The 18,817-nt window shown below is 59.7% G+C and overlaps 1 protein-coding gene across 1 annotated transcript in view; it reads right to left on the reverse strand.

Moving 5' to 3' along the window:
- Positions 1–18,582, reverse strand: part of FAM20C (FAM20C golgi associated secretory pathway kinase) — a 34,989-nt gene extending 16,407 nt beyond the window's left edge. Inside the window, exons 1-3 of the mRNA XM_060032604.1 lie at positions 17,392–18,582; positions 15,457–15,632; positions 11,086–11,164 (exon numbers count right to left, since the gene is read on the reverse strand). Of these exons, the coding sequence (XP_059888587.1) occupies positions 11,086–11,164; positions 15,457–15,632; positions 17,392–18,011 (875 nt within the window). The 5' untranslated portion in view covers positions 18,012–18,582. The remainder of the gene's footprint in view (positions 1–11,085; positions 11,165–15,456; positions 15,633–17,391) is intronic.
- Between the last annotated feature and the right edge of the window lie 235 nt (positions 18,583–18,817).

The raw sequence follows: 18,817 nt of genomic DNA on the forward strand, positions 1-18,817 counted from the left end.
AATCAGCCTTTCTTTCTCAGACAATCTTCCCATCACTCACACAGCAGCAAGCGAGCACCTTGTCATTAAGGAGATATACTAAGCTGTTTAGTATCAGGTTTTCGGCTGGTAGACATTCTGGAAGGGAGAGGAGCCCGCCCCCTGGCAGTTACCTCGGCGAGACCTTTCCGTCAGTATCTCCTGCCAGTTGTGGCAACGCTTGTCCTGGCCCCTGCGGGGGTGGGGATCTGTTTGGTAAAACACGCTCTTCCTACTGAGAACCTCCAGCACCTGTTGTCCGCTCCTACCAACCTATTTTCTTTGGGGGGAGGATTTCCCTGAAGGCTATGGGCCTCATAATGACCACACCCAGGGACGGGTTCCCCCAGCATCTTGTTACTCGCCCACAGACCTGCCCATGCCTCGACCGGCCACGCCGTGAGCCACAGCCAGAGCATCAGGACCAATCAGCGATTTGCCACGATCAGGTGATCACGAGGGGCCTTCACACCCGCTGACACCCTCCCCTTGGGTCTCCAAGAGACATGGCGACAGCTCTTCAAAGTAGGACACAGGGGACAAGTTGCTCACTTATGGTTGGGTGGAAAAATTAACTCAGAAGACACTCAAACCTCTTATGGTCAATTTCATGAAAACCAATTAAAAAACAATTCAAAGATCTGTAACTGCAAAGAAAGTCTGAAGTCGTTTCCATTTAAAAATAATTGCAGTGACTCAGGCTTGCGTTCCAAAGCAAAGGGTCGGGGAGGGGTGGGGGGTGGGGGGGGAAGCGATTTGCTTGAAAGTTTAAGATCTATTGTGTTTTAAATACTTTTCTGTCTGCTCATCTGGAATTTGGGGACGTGACTAAGGAATGACATTAGAGTGCAAATGAATATGCTCTGTCCCTGGCAACCATGAACACAGGCCCCTAGTTCTTCTTTCCGTACTTAAGCCTCCGTTGCTCATCTTTTTATTCAAGGTAAAGAAAGATGCTCAAAGCTACTAAACCGTGTATTAAATATTTAGCACCAAGGCTACTGCTGTGATGTTGTTTTTCCCGCTGAAGGAAAAACAAAGTCAATCCCGAGCGTAGGGTCGATTCCAGCTTATTTTCGAGGCTTTTTAAGGAGATGTCAGGTCTGCAAAATTTCCTCTTACGGTGTAAAAAACAACCAGCTGACCAAAGTGCTCTTGAGATGCCCGACTCGGTTTCTTCTCTGGCACGTGGGAATGAAGACCAGAGTTTCTTTCCTTCTTCTCACCTTCTGCCCCTTTCACGATAGCCCAGTGACGGCCCCCAGAGACCCTAACACCAGGGAGAATCTCCACGCTGCCGCTCAGGAGGATGTTTTCGGAAAAAATGACTCGCTTGCATTGATTTGAGCAAAGGGGATAATCTTTTCCAGAAGCTTCCAAGGAAACATTTGTCATGGTCAGCTGGGGCGGGCGTCCTGACGAGGCTGGGGGGACCGGGAGACGGCACAGCCCCCCACCTGCTCGACAGCGGCCAGAACTGCGCCCTCTGCAGGTTGTACTAACTTCTTACCTTTACCCACTTCCCTGCCTGCCTCCAGTAGTTTCCTTTTTCTTTTCTTTCGTCAAGCAAAGGAATCCCAGCTGCAGGAACAGCCGTGGTCGCCCGAGTCAGGGAGCTGTGGCCGCTGGTGAAACAGCAGGGTGTTTGGGGAGCCTCAGTGGCTGTGCCCTGGCCACTCGAGCCCATGCACAGTGGCGGCCCAGCATAACGGCCAGGCCAGCCACAGGGAGCCACCCGGGAAGCTGGGGCGGGCGGTCCCCTTGGCCACGCAGCTCTGCGGGCAGCCATTCCCTCCCTGGGCCTCTGGGTCCTGTCTGAACGGGCTAGGATGACGAGCCCCCGGGGCTGCAGTGGGGACCAACTCAATGAATCCTCCCGGCGCTCAAGCATGCCAGCGCCCTGGGCACGTGAGAGGCGGTGGTGCTGCGCTGCCTCGGACCCTTGGGAGCCTCTGACTGGGCAGCATCAGGCCAGCCCTGCCTGGGGGCCTAGGAGCTCAGTTGGTCGGGGCAACCATGTCCTCCACATGGGGACACGGGGACGCTTGGACCCCGGGGAGAAGGCTTGCAGTGGACCCTGGAAGCGAAGCAAAGATTGGAGCGGGAGAAGCCCCTTCTCCAGAGACCCTTCCCCGAGGCCCGGCACCATGCTCCTCAGGCAACAACCCCCCACGTCTCAGGTGAGCCCCTCTGTCCCCCAGAGTCTTCTCCTGCCCTCTCGTTTCCTCAAGACACTCACTCTCAGTGATGGTGGATCTCGAAGGTGGACAGCTGACTCCCCAATGTGCTGTCGGGCAGAGAGCCCAGGGTGGCCGTGCAGGCTCAGCTGGGGTCCTGGCTGCTCTGCCCCGAGCCTCCACTGGGCCAACAGCTCTGCTCTGCTGCTGACAAGCTCGGGAGCGTCTCTCAAAAGCCTGTAATGGGTTGTTACTCGTTTTTCAATTAATAAAGTCCACGGCTTTCTGACTATAAAAATAACCCATGAAATTGGAGACAACCTAAGTGCCCTACAACTGGGGGCCTGTAAGGCGATCAACCACGTGAGACATGGTGTCTGTTCATCACTCCCAGTGGCACGGGGAGGGCGCCGTGGAGACGCACCAAAGACCAAGGACTGGACCTGGAATAGCTGCTGGAGAGCCCCCTGCACGCTCAGACCCTCACAGGCCAACCGCAGGACCCGTCCACCCACCCCCGTCACAGGGCCTGTGCTGGCCGAGGAGGCCCCCCTGGGCCTGGTGCACTGGGCTCTGCAGCTCTGGACGTTTTCTGTTTGCACCACCCGCAGAGGCCAGGATGGCCCTCAGAGGTCCCGCTCCTTCCTGCAGGGGCCACGTGGGGACACCAGGTGCTGCTCTGAGCCCGCGGGAGCCCCGCACAGCGTCCCTGTACACGGGCTGTACACGTTAACTGCAGGAGTTTGGAGCCCGAAGCTCCCCTGAGTCCACTAGGCCCTGTGCGTATTGGAGACATAGATGGGTCACACCCAGGGCTCAGTGGGGAGTCAACTGAGGTTGTGGACAAACTGCAGGGCACTGGGCAGCCCCGGATATGGAGCGCAGGTGGGGCCCTCCCCCAAGGTAAGTGCAGGAAGGGGACTCTGGGCGCCAGCAACCAGCTGAGGTGATGAGACCAGGCCAGCGGGGTGCAGAGCTCCAGAACGACCCGGCGACGCCATCTGTACTTAAATCCCACAGTGGCTCAGAGAGGGAACGGCCAGCCCGGCTGCCCTGCTGTGTTCCTAGTGTGGCCCCTGTCACCGGCAAGGACGCCGAGGCCCAGGGGAGCTCAGGGCCCACAGGAGGTGGCACCTGCCTCTCTCAGCCGAGGAGGCAGCTCTGTGGCTCGCAGCCCAGCCCCCGCTGTACAGGATCCATACGGCATGTCTGACGGGAGCATCAAGAGATTAAATATAGGAGAGGCGCTGTCTGACTCATATATAAATCGGTCCCAGAGACCAACACGCAGTGCAGGGTCATGGACAACAAAACTGCATTTTACACGTTAATCTGGGATAGCCGCTGAGCATGCAAGGCCGCAGCGGCACCTGTGCTGCAGCAACAACGTGGCCATGGCTCCCGCTCTGGTGGCCAGGAGCCTCTTTAAATCCTCTCCTTGTAAAAGTGATGAGTGGCAATAGCGTGCAATGGTTTCATGCTTTGATAACGAGGCACCGAGCCCCAGGTCCACGGACGCGGTGGCCACGGGGGACCACGGAGAATGCCACCGTAGACCCTCTGCCTGCCAGCCCCGGAGGGAGGGGGGAGGGAGGAGGTGTCAGGGGAGAGCCAGCCCCTCCAGTCGCCTCCCACATAACTGTTCCAGGGACAGATGACCTCACAGAGTCAAGCCCCTTGCGACTCCTGCCCTGTGTTGCCCCAGAGAAGCTCGCCCCACGAGGTTGTAGCAAGTGGGCTCCCCCGGGCCTGTGCTCACGACAGCTGGATGCGGTCCTAGTGAGGAGGCGCCCCAGCGAGGGGCAGGGCCTGCTCAGGGCCAGGCGGTGGGTCTGGACCACCGTGTCACTAACCCAGAGGCAGTGCAAGCACTGGGAAGACAGCCGAGAGGGCGCCCGTCTGAGCGCCGCACCCCGCTGGACGCGCTGGTCATCGGGAGGCCCTGGCGGGGCCTGGAGGGCAGGCGGTTCAGTGAGGCTGCCCGCTCGCGCCCCTGGGCCCCAGCGCGGGCCTGAGCAGGGCTCAGCAGGCTGAGGTGCAAGTCACCAGGGGAGGCCCTGCCCTCCAGCACTTCCTGTTCTCAGGCCCGCGCTGCCCCCCGCGGGCCAGGCTGGGGGTGGGGGGCGGCTCGCGTTTCTGCGGTGAGAAGGGCTGGCTGGCCAGAAGGGGTTTCTGCAGCTGCCTCTGTGTGTGCACCTCGGCTACAAGGAGCTCTTGGGCCTCAAAGAGCTGCTCAGGGATGGTTTCTCCCGGAGATGCGCGCAGGCACACACACACACACACACACACACACACACACACACACACACACCCCTGTTCTTTGCAAAAGTAATGCAGGTACTTAGAGCCTCTTCACATGCGATGCCTCTGGGAGGAGTGGGCAGCATGGGCGCCTCCCCAGCAGAGATCCCGGGTCCAGGGTCCCCGGACGGCCGAACCTCGGCCTGACAGTGCCTGAGAGGCCTGGGACCTGACGTCCAAGACACTGGAACCAAGCCCTGGCCGGCCTCCCATGCCCGATTCACGTTTAAACCCCCTGAGCCTCAATTTCCTCCTCCTTGAAGGAGGGCTGGTGATAAAATTAAACATGACGTGTCAGCTACAGGGGCACTGGCTTCGCCGGCCAGAGTGGAGGCTGTCAAACCCTAACAGACCTGAGAAGGTGAGGGAACGGGTCTCACTGGCGTGGACAGCGTGGCCGAGCGTGGTAGCCTCAGGGAGACCAGCCGTGGCACGAACAAGGAGCGCGTGGTGGGCACAGGCGGCCATGTGTCCCTGCAGGGCGGGCAGCAGCCCCCGGACGGACGTGCAGACACAGGCCCCTCCGCCTGCAAAGCCACACATGCGGCTGTCCCTCCAGACCAAGGCTCCCAGAGCAGGACAGAGGGGAGCTGCTGCCCGCAAACAAAGGGAGTGAGGCCCCAGGGGCCAGAAGTGGGGTTAGGCCTGGCCTGGTCCAGAGGCACAGGGCATTCACGGCCTGCGACCTGTCCAGGCTCCGTGTACGGCCATCACAGACACTGGCATCAAGCCTGGGTGCCACACCCTGCCCTGGAATGAGCTGCTGGAGTGTAGACCACAGGATGGCTGCCCTGGACGGCGGCTCTACTGAAGCCAAGCTGAACAGAGCCCGACCCTGCCACCCAGCACTGCGCTCCCGGCACCGCCCTGCCCCCAGATGAGCCCTCAGAAGTACGAGAGCGGTCAGGGCAGCTCCACTAACAACATTCTTTAACTGAAACCGCCCACAAGTCCATCAACAGGAGAGGGATGAAGAAACCGGAGGTTTTCACACAATGGAACGTGACTTGGCCACGAGAACGAGCCACGGGAGAGGCATCTCTCAGACGGAAATAGGGACTTGGCAGGTGGGGTTCATTAAGAAAAGGTCATAGTGGATCAGGCTGGCCCTGAGTCCAGTGACTGGTGTCCTTATAAGAAGAGGGAATTTGGACACAGACCCGCAGGAGAGGCCATGCGACAACAGAGGCAGAAAAGGGAGTGACCTGGCCACAAGCCACAGAACGCCAAGGATCGACAGCCACGCCCAGAAGCCGGAAGAGGCAGGAAGGACCCTCCAGAAGCCTTCGGGGAGGCGGTCCTGCGACACTGTGGTTTCTGCCTCTGGCCTCCGGGACTGAGGCAGAAGAGCTTCCTGACTCTCTAAGCTGCCCGGGTCATGATGCTGCCCGACGGCAGCCTGGGACACTCACACGGTGTGGACGCACAGGGTTAGAGCTCAGCTGTTGTTATAAATTAAGGAACCAGAAATGAACCCACACGTTAACGACATCAAAGACGATGATGACCACTGCTCTGAGATCTGAGTAGGGACAGTGCAGTGGTCACTCCAGCCACATCTACTGCTGGCCAGTGCCCTTGGGTGCCCTCGGGTGCCCTCAGGCACTCTGAGCCTCAGTCTCCTTGTCCACAAGGTCTGGGGGGTAACAGTGGCCTCCCTGTCTGGGTCCGTGAGGCACTGTGTCTGGCGTGGCGCCCTTTCCTGCACCCACGACCTCAGTCCCATCTGCCTGCAGGCTGTGGGGGTGGTGCCTTCTTTGGGGGCGCCTTCCACTGTCGCCCCAGCTCCTCAGCCCTGCATGACAAGTGCTCAGTGAGCCAGACTCGACCCATTTCAGACTCACTGAGCCTGGCCCGTGGGGTTTTTCTCTTCTGCTTTGCAAGTGATGCCGGGTCTGTGGAACACCAGCGACCGGCTCGTCTGTACTGGAGGTGTCGTCTTGCTGTTGGAGCTATTTTCCCCTCAAAGCTACCACGGGGGCAGGTGTGCTTTCCTTCCCTCCCTGCGTCTGAACACGCTTTGGATCCCAAAACACACACGGCACAGAGGGCGCTGTAGCTCCGGATTCCAAACGCCCAGGAGGCGGCCCGGCTGTTTTGGTGAAAACGGACCGTTAAAGCAGCCTCGTCAGGCCGCGGGGAGCGTCGGGTCGCCTGCTGGCAAGTGACCTGACCAGAAGCGCGGCTGCAGCTCCGTTTCCAGCCTGCATTCAGCTGCTGTGCCCTAAATAGCCACTGCTCAAGCGCACCGAATAGTCATCATCCCTCGAATGTCTGCAAGTCACAACTGCAAACTCCAGCACACCAGACAATCGAGAGCAAGGGCTGACTCGGGGAGGGGACCGCAGTGGCTCCGGGAGCCCCACCGGTGCTGAGTTTACCGTCTTCCTTACTGGAGATACAGAGGTCCCATAGGGCAGGGGCCCGAAGCCTCCTGTAATCCAGCCTCATGCAGCGTAAGGCAACCAAGGCCCAGAGAGGGGAGGGAGTGTTGCAAGGTCGCACAGCAAGGATACTCTCTACGGCTAGGCCTCACCTTCTAGGTGCCTCCACGTGCACCTGCTCCCTGCCTGGACCCCCACCCCCCACCCCGCACGGCCCCGCAGGCCACTGGCACCTAGGTTGGAAGGCTTCACTCTCTCAGCCCCGACCACGTCCGTCACTGTGCCCAGGGGGTCTTCCTCTCTCAAGTGTCTCTAAGAGCCACGCTCATCCCCCATCCTCACGCCTCCTCAGGCGCAGATGCCAGCACCTCCCATCCGACACCCGATTAGCCCTCCCACCCTCCCCGTATAACGTGGCTGACTGACACTCCTGGAAAAAAATCCCAACATCCAGGCCCAGATGCCCTGCAGAGTCTGGCCGCTGCCCCTCTCCAGCTGCCTGGACCCGTCTCCCCTCGAGTTCTGTGCTCAAACACAGAACCGTCCCACAGAACTTCCTGTGATGCTGGGCGTGTCCAACACGGCACCACCAGTTATGTGCAGCCACTGGCGCCTCAGGTGTGGCTGGTGTGCCGAGAGACTAGGTTGTAACTTCATCTCACTTAAATGAACCTCAGTATAAACGGCCCCGTGAGGTACTCCTCTGCACAACAGCACTGGTCCTCCAGACTGTAGAAGCCGCCCGGTCCTGGACTGTGCTGCCTCCTCCAGGCTGTCCTCCTGAGCGTCGCACTTGTACTCAGGCCTCAGCTGGAGGTCACTTCTGAGAAACTTCCAGCTGCCTCCCAAGTGCTCACCAGCCCTCAGTCTCCCGTCTGCCGTCAGTGGCTCGTTCTCTTGTTCGTTCTGCAGATGTACGTGTGGCACCCACCGAGGACCAGGCCCTGCGCAGTGGAGCAGACACACCGCTCTCCATCCCACCCTAAGCAGCAGCAGTGCCGGGCCTGAGTCACGCCCGCATTCCCTGCACCTGGCAGGAGGCCAGGCCGGGCTCAGTGCTCGTGGGGTGACTGAACGCGTACCTCTGCCAGCAGGTGGTCACAGCTAGTGTTACGGGCACACCTGGACGCTTCCTTTCCAAGAAGCAGGTTGAATCCTGTTGCAAAGCCCGTACACTCTGGTGCATCTGCCCAGCCCCACCCCAACTTGCCAAATACCAGCTCCTCCTGGCTTCCTTCTATAAACTTGGTGCCCTGTCTCCTAAGCCAATCCAACAGAGTTTAGACCTCAAACCTCTTCCTGCAATGCCTTTGTTGACAGATGGATAAACTGAGTCCCAGTAAGGGGGAATGAATTTACTGGAGGTCACGCAACAACGGCCTTGCCAGGCCTGTTGTCTCTGTGGATACACCAATGCTTCTGAACTTCAGCCACACACAATCACCTGCACCACTATTACCTAGCATGTACATTTTTCGATATTACAATTTAAATACTACACCAAAAGCACGAGCTACAACAACATAATAGTTAAACCCAACATCCTCAAAATGAGAGACTTGTGCCTCAAAGGACACCACGTATGTGATAAGGGTCTTATATCCAAAATATATAAAGAATTCTTACAATTTACTAATGGAAAGGCAACGAACTAAACAACAGCAAAAGATATGAACAGACATTTCTCCAAAGAAGATCTAAATGACAAACAAGGACATGAAAAGACACTCGACACCACTCGTCAGTAGACAACTATGAATCAGAACCTCAAGGAGGCACCACGTCACACACCCACCAAGATGGCGAGGACCGAAAAGGCGGATAAAGACAAGTACTGACGAGCAGCACGTGGAGGTGGCTGGTGGGACCACACGATGCGTAGCCGCCGAGGAAAAGCGTCTGCAGCTCTTCAAACCGTCACACTTAGTTATTATGTGACCCAGCAATTCCACTCCCAGGCATGCAGCCGGGAGAAATGAAAACATGTCCACCCCAAAACCTGCACGTGAATGTTCATACAGCCAATAAGTGGAAATAACTCCAACGCCCGTTAACCGACGAAAGTACAAGCAAAATGTGGCCCACCCACGCTGGGGAGTGTTGTTCGGCCACAGAAAGGAAGGGAGCTCTGACCCCGGCCACAACGTGGATGAACCTTGAACACATGATGCTCAGTGAGAGACGCAGACACAAAGAATCAGATAGTGTGTGATTCTGTTTACATGAAACTCCAAGCTGGCCAAGTCCACAGAGGCAGAGAGTAGCCCAGCGGCTGTCCAGGCCTGGAGGGAGGGCAGCATCGGACAGGCTTTTTCTGGAGTAACGAAAAGGTTCTAGAATTGTGGTGACGGATGCACAGTTCCGTGAATATACTGAAAGCTACTGAACTGTAGACTTTAAGTGGCTGAATTATGAAATATGTAAATTACATCTTGATAAAGGTGTTAAAAAATCTTACTTTAACACTAAAGCAAGAATACTCAGCAACTCATGGGCTAATGCCCTATTTAAATATTTTTCAATGTCTATTAAAAATATATACCCATTAAACTTTAAATGGTGGGGCTTCCCTGGTTAAGAATCCGCCTGCCAATGCAGGGGACACAGGTTCGAACCCTGGCCCGGGAAGATCCCACATGCCGCGGAACAACTAGGCCCGCGCACCACAACTACCGAAGCCCGCACCCTAGAGCCCGTGAGCCACAACTACTGAAGCCCGCACGCGCCTAGAGCCCGCGCACAGCAACGAAGACCCAACGCAACCAAAAATAAAAATAAATAAAATAAATAAATTAAAAAAACCCACAACTTTAAATGGTCGTGCACAAACCACGTAAATTACACTTTGCGGGCCCCCCAGGCTCTACCTCCACCTCAGGGCTGTTCCTCTCTAGACCCTCTCAGCATACATCCTTTAAGATCTCAGAGGAAAAATACTACCACCTAATTAATTCAGAATCTTCAACTTACATAGCTCTGGGCGCATCTGGAGACGACTTACTGGACTGTGGACAATACACCACCGAGACGGGGGGGCCTGTGTGGCCGACAGGGCGACAAAGACATTGTGGTTTTCAGCTATCGTCCTGGCTTCCTGCCAGGGAGGGGTCCAGGCCCACCTGTCACCTGGCCGTCAATGCAACATCTGAGCTCGACCCCGCCTGGCACACCCTCCTCCCCGCACAGTTCCATACTCACTGTTGCGACATCAAGAGGCCTGGAAGGGGCCCCTCTACTCAAGCTCCAATCTGAGAGGGCACAGAGGAGCCCACGGTGGCCAGAAAGTTCTATGACGAGCCCCCTCCCCTCCAGAACCTTCCCCAAGGAGCCCACATGCAGCCTAGGCCTCACCTCGCCCACATCACCCCTCATGAACGTTGGGGTTCTGTCCTGTGTGAACCAGGCTGGCCGTCCGCCCTGGTCACGGATAGCTGCTCCTTCTGGGGGGGCCCATGCCCTGGAGCTTTGCCGCAGTCCCCACCCAGCCCAGCAGCCCCACATGACCTGAATGGCCTCACGGGCTTTTGGGGGTGCAACCCATGCTTTAAAAACAATGAACCGTCTCAGCAGTGCAAAAAAGGCCCTGTTTGGTAAGGTAGATAGCTAGTGGGAAGCAGCCGCATAGCACAGGGAGATCAGCTCGGTGCTGTGTGATCGCCTGGAGGGGTGGGAGGGAGGGAGACGCAAGAGGGAAGAGAGACGGGAACATATGTATACGTATAACTGATTCACTTTGTTATAAAGCAGAAACTAACACACCATTGTAAAGCAATTATACGCCAATAAAGATGTTAAAAAAAAAAAAAAGGCCCTGTTTGAAACTAGCCAAAGATGGCAAACAACTGGGCCCATGCGGGACAAGCAAGCCCCAGGACCATCAGAGTGGACATCACAGACCACAGCTGCTCATTTCCGGGGTAGTCCCTTCTCCACCAGCCCCACAGTTTTCAGGGGCCACTGAGGGGTTCGTTTTGATTTTGGTAGCAGTTTCTGTTTCATCTAGAATAGGGATCGGGGTCAAATCAGCTGACCCACTAGTTTTAGAAACAAAGTTCCACGGGCATGGCTGTGCGCATTCACAGACATAGAGTCTGGCTGCTCTCGGGCGAGGAGAGCAGAGCTGAGAGGCTGAGACACAGATCACACGACCTGCGCACTCCCGACCACAGCCCCTCGCGCCTGACCCCCACCGGCCCGGCACTTACTTCATGGGTTTGAACAGTGCTTGCCCGTAGTTCTGGAAGGTCATGATGAGCTTGAGTTGTGTGCCCCCCGACTTCATGGCTGCAACAGGAGGGAAAGAATACAGGGTCACCTGCTGCCTTGGGGCAGGCCCGTGAGCTTGATGATGCACTGCTCCAGGCTCTGGGGGGACCCCCGGGTAGCGGTGGCCTGAGGCTGTGGGGTTAGGTCAGGGTATGGGTGCAAATGTGAGGGTCGTGGCGGTGGAGTGGGGAGGGTCCGGGACCAAGGCCCGGGGCAGGCAGATGTTTCAGGGTCAGGAAGCACCAACCAGGGGCTGGAGGAGCCGTGCTGAGGAGGGTGGACGGGGCCTGGGAAAATGGGCCGACGGCAGAGGTGGCGGGAGGTTGCCACACTGGAGGGTTGGGTGTGCGGTGGCCCCAGCTGGCGCCCTAGACGGTGTCTCCGCTTGCCCCGACCTCGGCCCCCTCTGTTGAAGGGGGCTCACCACACCCACCCAGCCTCCCCCATGGGGCTGGGGGCAGGGCTGAGACCCACTCGTCGGTGCCTCAGGGGACTCAGGTGAGCACGGGGACGCCAGCAGGGCCACTGACGTTGTGCCCTTGTCCTCGGCCAGTTCATCTGTGAAGTAGGACCAATGTCTGTCCTTAGGGGTCACGGTCAGGACGCTGGTCCAGCTGTTTTCACAGCCCCTGCCTTGATTTAAGGGTCAGAAGAAGTGAGGCCTGGCCCAAGGACGGCTCAAGATTGGAGAATGTGACACCAGGAGCCGCTGGGTTCTCTGTTCTCCCCGCCCACCCCAGAGCCATGGAGAAAGGCAAGAGCGTGTCCATTTACAGGCACTGAGGGGCCAGCCCCATGGGCACCTGCCCCATGTAAGCCTGTGCCCCGGCCTGGGTCCTCGGCCCAACTTGGGGGTGCAGCCCAGACTTCAGGCCATGACACAGGCCCCAGGATGTTTGAGAAGCAACAGCTTCCGGCCTGGACTATGCCTGACGCCGTGATTTGCTACCCTCCAGCTCACCCTTATGGGGCAGTTCTGAACGGGGAGCCTTGACGGAGCTGTTCTGAGGGAAAGCATTGGGGGCCTCGCAGGACCTGTTCTCATCGCCACACCACTTCTGGGCTCACGTTCCAAGACTGAAGTGACCATCTGGGTCAAGACACAGCCCAGAGCTGGGGGCGGAGATGTGCTGACCATGGGCAAGGCTGCCCTCCCGGAGGCCTGTCCCCCGATTTGCAGGGTGGGGTCAGGAGACGGGCTGGATTTCTAGCTCTTCTTCCACTTTAAGCTCAAAAGGACGGACGGCGCTGTTGAACCCTGACTCCCAAGGCAGGTTCCCGGCTCCCATGGGGCCTCCGAGGGCTGCATCCCCCCAGGCCACAGCAGTGCCAGGGGCAGGGCCTCCAGCAGCAGACAGCTCTTGTCCAGGGACCCCGGTCTGCAAGCCCACCCAGTGGCTCTGCTAAGCTAAGGGCCCAGTCAGAGGCTGCTGTCTCAGCAGCTGGGTGTCCAACAAAAACGACCAGCTGGATGTGGGGGCAGACACCCCTGGGGACGCCTGCAGCCTGGCCGGGCCAGCCCTCCCCTGCTCCCCGCCCAGCAGAAGCCTGGGCCTGGACACTTGCAGCCATGCTCCCGGGGGCTCCACTGGGCTCCAGGTGAGAAGATGTCCTGCTTCCTCAGGAAGAGGGGCCTCCTCTCAAGTGTGAACTTGCTGGGAGCACCTCCAGGCACAAAGCCGCACACAGTGGGGCTGAGCGTCCGGCGGAGGCCTTCAGCAGGCTCCAGCTTGCCCAGTGCTGGCCGCCCCACGCGGAGGTAACGAGCGGGGACGCTGCCTAGCCTCTGCTCCCACCTCTTCCTCACCAACACCTCTCGACAGCCCTGGGAGGCAGGTTTCACGGGTCCACACTCGTCTTCAAAATCTCTGGGGCAGAAGTGTTCAGGGGTTTTGAAGACTTCAGATGACAAGAGTTGCAGGTGGTGTATCCATCCCACAGATCCTGTAGCCCTGAGCGGGTCGGGGGAGAACCCCGGAATTAAATGCACTCCATGGGTACATTCACTCCAAGTGAGAAAAACAAGGGTTTAACAGTCTCTCATTTTAGGCTTTGCCTCCATGTCCGTTCACGTTGGGTCGGGTTTTGCTGTCAAATGGGTTATGATTTCAGATTTGCAAGCTGGAGATTACAGGGTCGAGGATATGACCACATCTGTGACCCACAGGAGACACGGGGAGGCCCACAGAAGTTAACCCATCTGCCCAGAGTCACGCTGCCTCGTGACTGGGGGAGCCGGGACACACCAGGCCTGCTGTTCGCTGTGGGTGATGATACCCGGCGTCCCACCAAGTCAACCTTCCCATACTCGTCAGGCACCTGTGAATGCCAGCCTGGGCTCTGACCGGCCCACGGCCCCAAGGAACATGCTGGGTTAGGACCACCTAGGCCAGGGTAGTCCAGCGGGTGAGATCAGCTCAAACAGCCCACAGGACACAGATGGGCAGGCACTCACCCCAGGTCACCCTGCCAGGCGCAGAGCAAGCCAGAACTCCGGGACGTCAGGCAGCCTAGGCGCCACCGCCCAGGACAGTCGGACCAAAGGGGGTGGGGGTGCCCCAAGGCCAGGCCCCCGGGAGAATGGGGGCTCCTCCTGGTGCCCAGGGCGGGCAAAGCTGCCTGTGAGCCCCCGAGGGCTGTCCTCAGCCTCCGGCGGCTCCCTGGGCTCCTGGGCTCTGCTCTCTGCACAGGGCAACGTCCAGTGAGAGCTGGGAGGCTGTCTGTCCCCTGAGGGCTATGGCGAGCCTGGCTGGCATGTGGGATCCTTGCAGCCCTGTCTCTAACCAAGACCCTGCACAAAGCCTGAGTTAATACTGTACAAGCCTGGGTGCACTGTCCATCTTCTTGAAATAAGATGCAACGTGCCCGAGCCCACTTGACAGATGGGAGACTGGGGCGGACAGCAGCCTGCAAGCATGAATGCTGCACTTCCCTAAACCCCAACTTTAAAATGCTGTTGTCATTTTCCCGAAAGGCCCACGCTCCCTGCCGCCTTCCATCATGGAAGCCTTCGCCCCATTCAAGACCTGGTCCTCCCAGGTGGAGGTCGCCGCCTCGTAATCACTCTCGACTTTATCTGTCCATCGGCATGTGCAGGTCAGGACGCAGCAGAAGCTTGTTGAGGCTGGATTCACCCCCAACTCCCATGGCCCAGAAAGGGGCCCTGGGATGCAGGAGGTGCTCAAGAGAATCCACTGAACGATGACAAACGGTCATCGCATTGGATGTTTCTCGAACAACCTCGTCTGCTCAGGAGAGAAGGGGACACCCCGGCTGTGGCCCCTCCCTTGCAGTCCTCTTCGTCCGCACAGATTGCCTTCCAGCACAGGAGGGGGGCTGGGCGGGGCTGGGGGCCGGGAGGCACTCAGATTCCTCCTGGGCAGCAGGAAGGAGGGGAGACCACCGTCGTGCCCCGGCGAGTTCTCTCTCAGGGTGAACGACCATGTGCCAGGGAGAAGGGTGCTGCCACGCAGCTCAGCACCGGGCGGAGCACCACAGCCTCTCAAGCGCTCTGGAGACCCGGGCGCCAGCCCCACAGGCGACTCCCGGCTCCCCGGCATCAGCCCAGGTTGGCAGAGCCCCTTCAGCCTCAGGGTGGCCCAGACACCAGTAAGACAGTGCCTGGAACCCCTGCCCCCAGCACGCATGCTCCTGGGGCCTCCCTCCACCCTTCGCGCCTCCCGGGACTGTCCCTCCCACCCAGGGCCTCTGCCCACCCGCTCTGCCCTTGGAGCTATTAGTGACTCATCGGGACCTTCACAAACAGTCGCCTACAGGCCTGAGAACAATGGCGTCAAACCTCCACGCTCAGAAACCACTGCCGGCACACTTTCCTGGAACCAGTAACTGGATGCCCTGAAACTTCTGATTCAGCAGATCCCAAAGAACTCAGAGGCGTCTCCTCCAAACTACTCCGCGTATGGGGCTCTGCCCTGGGTAGAGCTGAGCCCTAGTCACTCCCCGCCCACACGAACCCCAGGAGCACCAGGTGGGCTCTGAGGCAGAGCCTCCCCAGACAACCAGAAGATGCCGAGCTCTCCAAGGCGTCTCCCTGCAGCTGCCAGGGGGGCCTCTTCTTAACCCGCGGGGGGGACCCGTGGGGCACCCCCCGCAGCAGAACAACAGGACTGGGGGCGGCGTATTGCCCCGCCATGCTCATCTTGCAACAGCAGAAGACGGCCTCCTGCTGCCCCCAAATACTGAGAGCATCGAAGGCCTGCAGGCGCCTCCTCTGGGAAGGCTGCCAGTATAACTCGCCCGCGAGGTGAGGCTCCAGCAAGGAGAGCTGGCCGGGCAGGGAGGTCACCTACCGACACTGGTGATCTTCTGGGCGCCGAGGTCACGCAGCAGGGCCTCCACAGCTGGGTTGTGTCGAGAGTACAACTCATAGCGGTTGATGCCGATGTGGAATTTGAGCCAGTTGGGATAGGAGTCCACGGCCGTGTCCCCTGTGGGTAGGAATTCATCCTCAGGACCTTCGTGTGGCCTGCACAAATGAAGGTGACCCAGGTCAACAGGGAAAGAACAGAACAGCAAGGTCTCGAGATGGATGGGGGAGTTGGCATCGATGCCAAGGTTTTCACTTTGGAGCCAAGCAAACATGGATTTACTCAGAGGTGCCTCTACTCAAACAGGGCCCTGCGACGTCCGCACTTTCTCTGTGGCCGTTGTTCCACCAGCTAATAATATATTTGAAGGCCTGTAATTCTCACTTACCCTTGGGAGACGCCACAGACAGCTCTAACTAAAGCAGACCAAACCCAGACCGTCAGCGCGAAGCCCCGCCGCCGCCGCGTCTGGCCCAGGGTCACTGAAACACCTGACAAGCATGATGTCAGCCTGGGGTGCGAGGGGCTGCCGGCTTCCTGGGGGCAGATGAGCCCAGTCTGGCGGAAGCCTTCGCTGGGTGCTCTGCCTTGGGACAGCAATGACTCAAGAGGCTAAATTTGATTTTCAGGAAGCAGCCGTGGGTGGGGAGAGAGGAAAGTGGCACTCACTCCAGCCGAGGCCCAAATCGAGGACCTGCTGCCAACGTGGCCCATCCTTGTCTCTTGAGCCAAAGGGCCAGTCTGGGGGAGGACAGGCCCTGTTTGCCGCTGGAGGGAAAAGCGGAACTTGTCTAAGCGCTAATTCACCTGCAAGTGAGGCCTTTTCAGCCCCAAGTTCTGCCCCGCAATGGACACGATGGGTTACGAGAAGCTGCCCAAGGGCCCCATCACTGACCACTGGCTCTGGGCTCTGTCTCTCCTACAAAGAGGCCCAGGCCTAGCACACTGCTCTGCCTCTCAAATTTCTGAGCGTTTCCGTGAACCTGGCCAGCAGACAAAGCTCAGAGGCCACTAAACACCTTGGTGTGTTTAGACAGACAACACTGGGTCTGGTCCAACTGCAAAGGAGAAAGGATTTTATGAGATGTTTTGGAAACCTGGCCTTTCCCCTCTGTTGCCTGTGTAACCTTTGCAGGTACTTATTTATCGTGACCTTGCTGTTGGTTAATGTTTCACCGCCCAGGGCAGCAGCATCTGCTTATTTTGATCTGTGTGGCTGAGGAGGGCCTTGCGGGGAGGGGTTAAAGCAGGACAGTTTAAAGAGATGCTCCTGGGGGATGCTACTCGCCCTTTAGGAAGCTGTCACCCCCTTGCAGCCCGGGCAGGGGGAGAACCCCTTGGTTATGCCTCATGGGGGCCAGCGTGCCCCTCTGCTAATGTTTTCTCAGGGACTGGTTTACAAGTCCCTGAGGACTTGAGGGACTCATGAGGCCTCTCCAGACCTCCCCGACACGTCCAGCAGAGCGGCGTTGCCAAAAGCACCTGCAGGCAGCGGCTTCCCAAGGAAGCGCCTTCACTCACTGCCTGAGTCCCTTTGTGAGCCAGTGACCAGGGCCTTGCAGGCCAGCACTGCTTTCCTGTAAATGCAGAACTCACTCTTCCTGGCTCCTGCCTGCCATGTCTGCCTTCCAGGTCAGTGGCCACAGGAAACAGCTCCCAAAGCACCCAGCAGCCCTTCTCAGGGAGGCAGTCATTCTGGAGACAAAGGCAGTGCCCAGAGCCTGCACGCTGCCCGCCCCACAAAGCTCCCCTTCCTGGGGCCTCTGCCTTGGGGTCCACGCCCTCTGCGAGTCTCTGACCCTGAGCCTCTTTACACAGCGCCTTGGATGTGCAAGGATCTTTATTCTCAAGGGGCGCTTGGCTGCCTTGGGTGTCGGGCCTGCCAGCACCCACCTCAGCAGCTGCAGCCCCACTCACCAGTCTGGGTTCTCCGCCGCCGCCGCCGCCGCCGCCTTGGGGTTGAACCTGATGTCGCTGTTCACGTTGAAGAGGACATCGTCCTCCGTTAGCGGCGGAATGGCTGCCTGGTACAGTGGGTGCTGGAACAGCCTGGCCAGGAGGGAGCCGTCCCCGCTCGGGCCGGGGGGCGGCACAGGTCCACGCGTCCCGTGGCCTCTGAGCAGCGGCCGGTGACCGGGGTCTAAGGGTCGCAGGGCGCCGGGATCCTGCCCCGGCAAGGCGCCCTCGACCGGTTCGGCTGCGGGTGGCAGTTTCTCAAGCGAGTGGGACGTGAGGTTGGAGGAAGGGTCGGAGCTGAAGTCCTGCAGGATGCGCAGTGTGTGCTTGTTGGGCCAGCCCGCGTCGCCGGCGGCGGAGGCTGCTGCCGGGGGCTCCCCCGGGCGTCCGCGCGCCTGGGCCCAGCCGGGTGCCGCCGCCTCGGCCGCGGGCTGCGCGCAGGAGCAGCCGGGTTCCCCCGAGGGCTGCGCTCCGCTCCGCTCCAGCTTGGGCAGCAGATCCAGCACGATGTGCAGCGCGCAGGCCACCAGGAACGCCATCAGGATGAGCACGCGGAATCTGCGCACCAGGATCATCTTCATGGCCCGGCGGGCGAGCGGGGCCTGGAACTCCGGGCGCCCCCAGAGCGCGCTCCGCCCGTGCCCTTCTAGTCTTGGCTTGGCACGAACGCGGTGCCGCGGCGCGGATCAAGGTCCATCTGGCGTCGGCCAGCTACTCGTCCCGGGGCTGTCCCACGCGTAGGGCGCCCACCGCCAAAGCGCCCGCTCGCCGGGCCATTTCGGGGCCGCTCCCTCTCGCCTCTCCGGAGCGGCCGCGCCCTCAGCCGGCCGGGCCCAGCGGCCCTCGTCCGCGAAGCTGGGGGCGCAGCTCGGGGAGGCCCCGCGCACGTAGCGGCCCGCTTGGGTCTCCGGGACCGCGGCCGCGCTCATCAGGCGCGCAGGGGCCGGACACTTAGGCCCATCTCGGCCAAGGCGCGGCGGCCTGGGGTGGGGGGTGGAGGCGACCGCGCGGCGCAATCCGATCCGAGGCTCGGCGAAGTCTCTTGCGCTGCTCCGTGGGCCGCGCTAGGCGCCGAGCCGGCCGGGCGGAGAAGGGGCGGCTCCTTCGGGCAGGGCTCGGTTCTCTCACGCTGCGGCCCGCAGGCGGGGACCTGGCGGGGAATGAGGGCGCAGGGCCGCGGGGACCGAGGAGGGGGCGGGAGCGGGGGGGGGGTGGCGCACGGAGCGTCCGGCGAAGTCCCCGGGCAGGTGCACCGGCCGTCTCCGGAGCGCAGCCCCCGCACAGCCGAGCCTCTCCCCGGGCGGTCAGATATCCGAGCGCCGCGGAGCCGCCCCCCGCGTCAGCGCCCGCAGATTGGCGGAGCCGCAGCCCCGCGAGCCCGGGCCTA

This window comes from Delphinus delphis, chromosome 15 (assembly GCF_949987515.2).
Source record: "Delphinus delphis chromosome 15, mDelDel1.2, whole genome shotgun sequence".
NCBI lineage: Eukaryota > Metazoa > Chordata > Mammalia > Artiodactyla > Delphinidae > Delphinus > Delphinus delphis.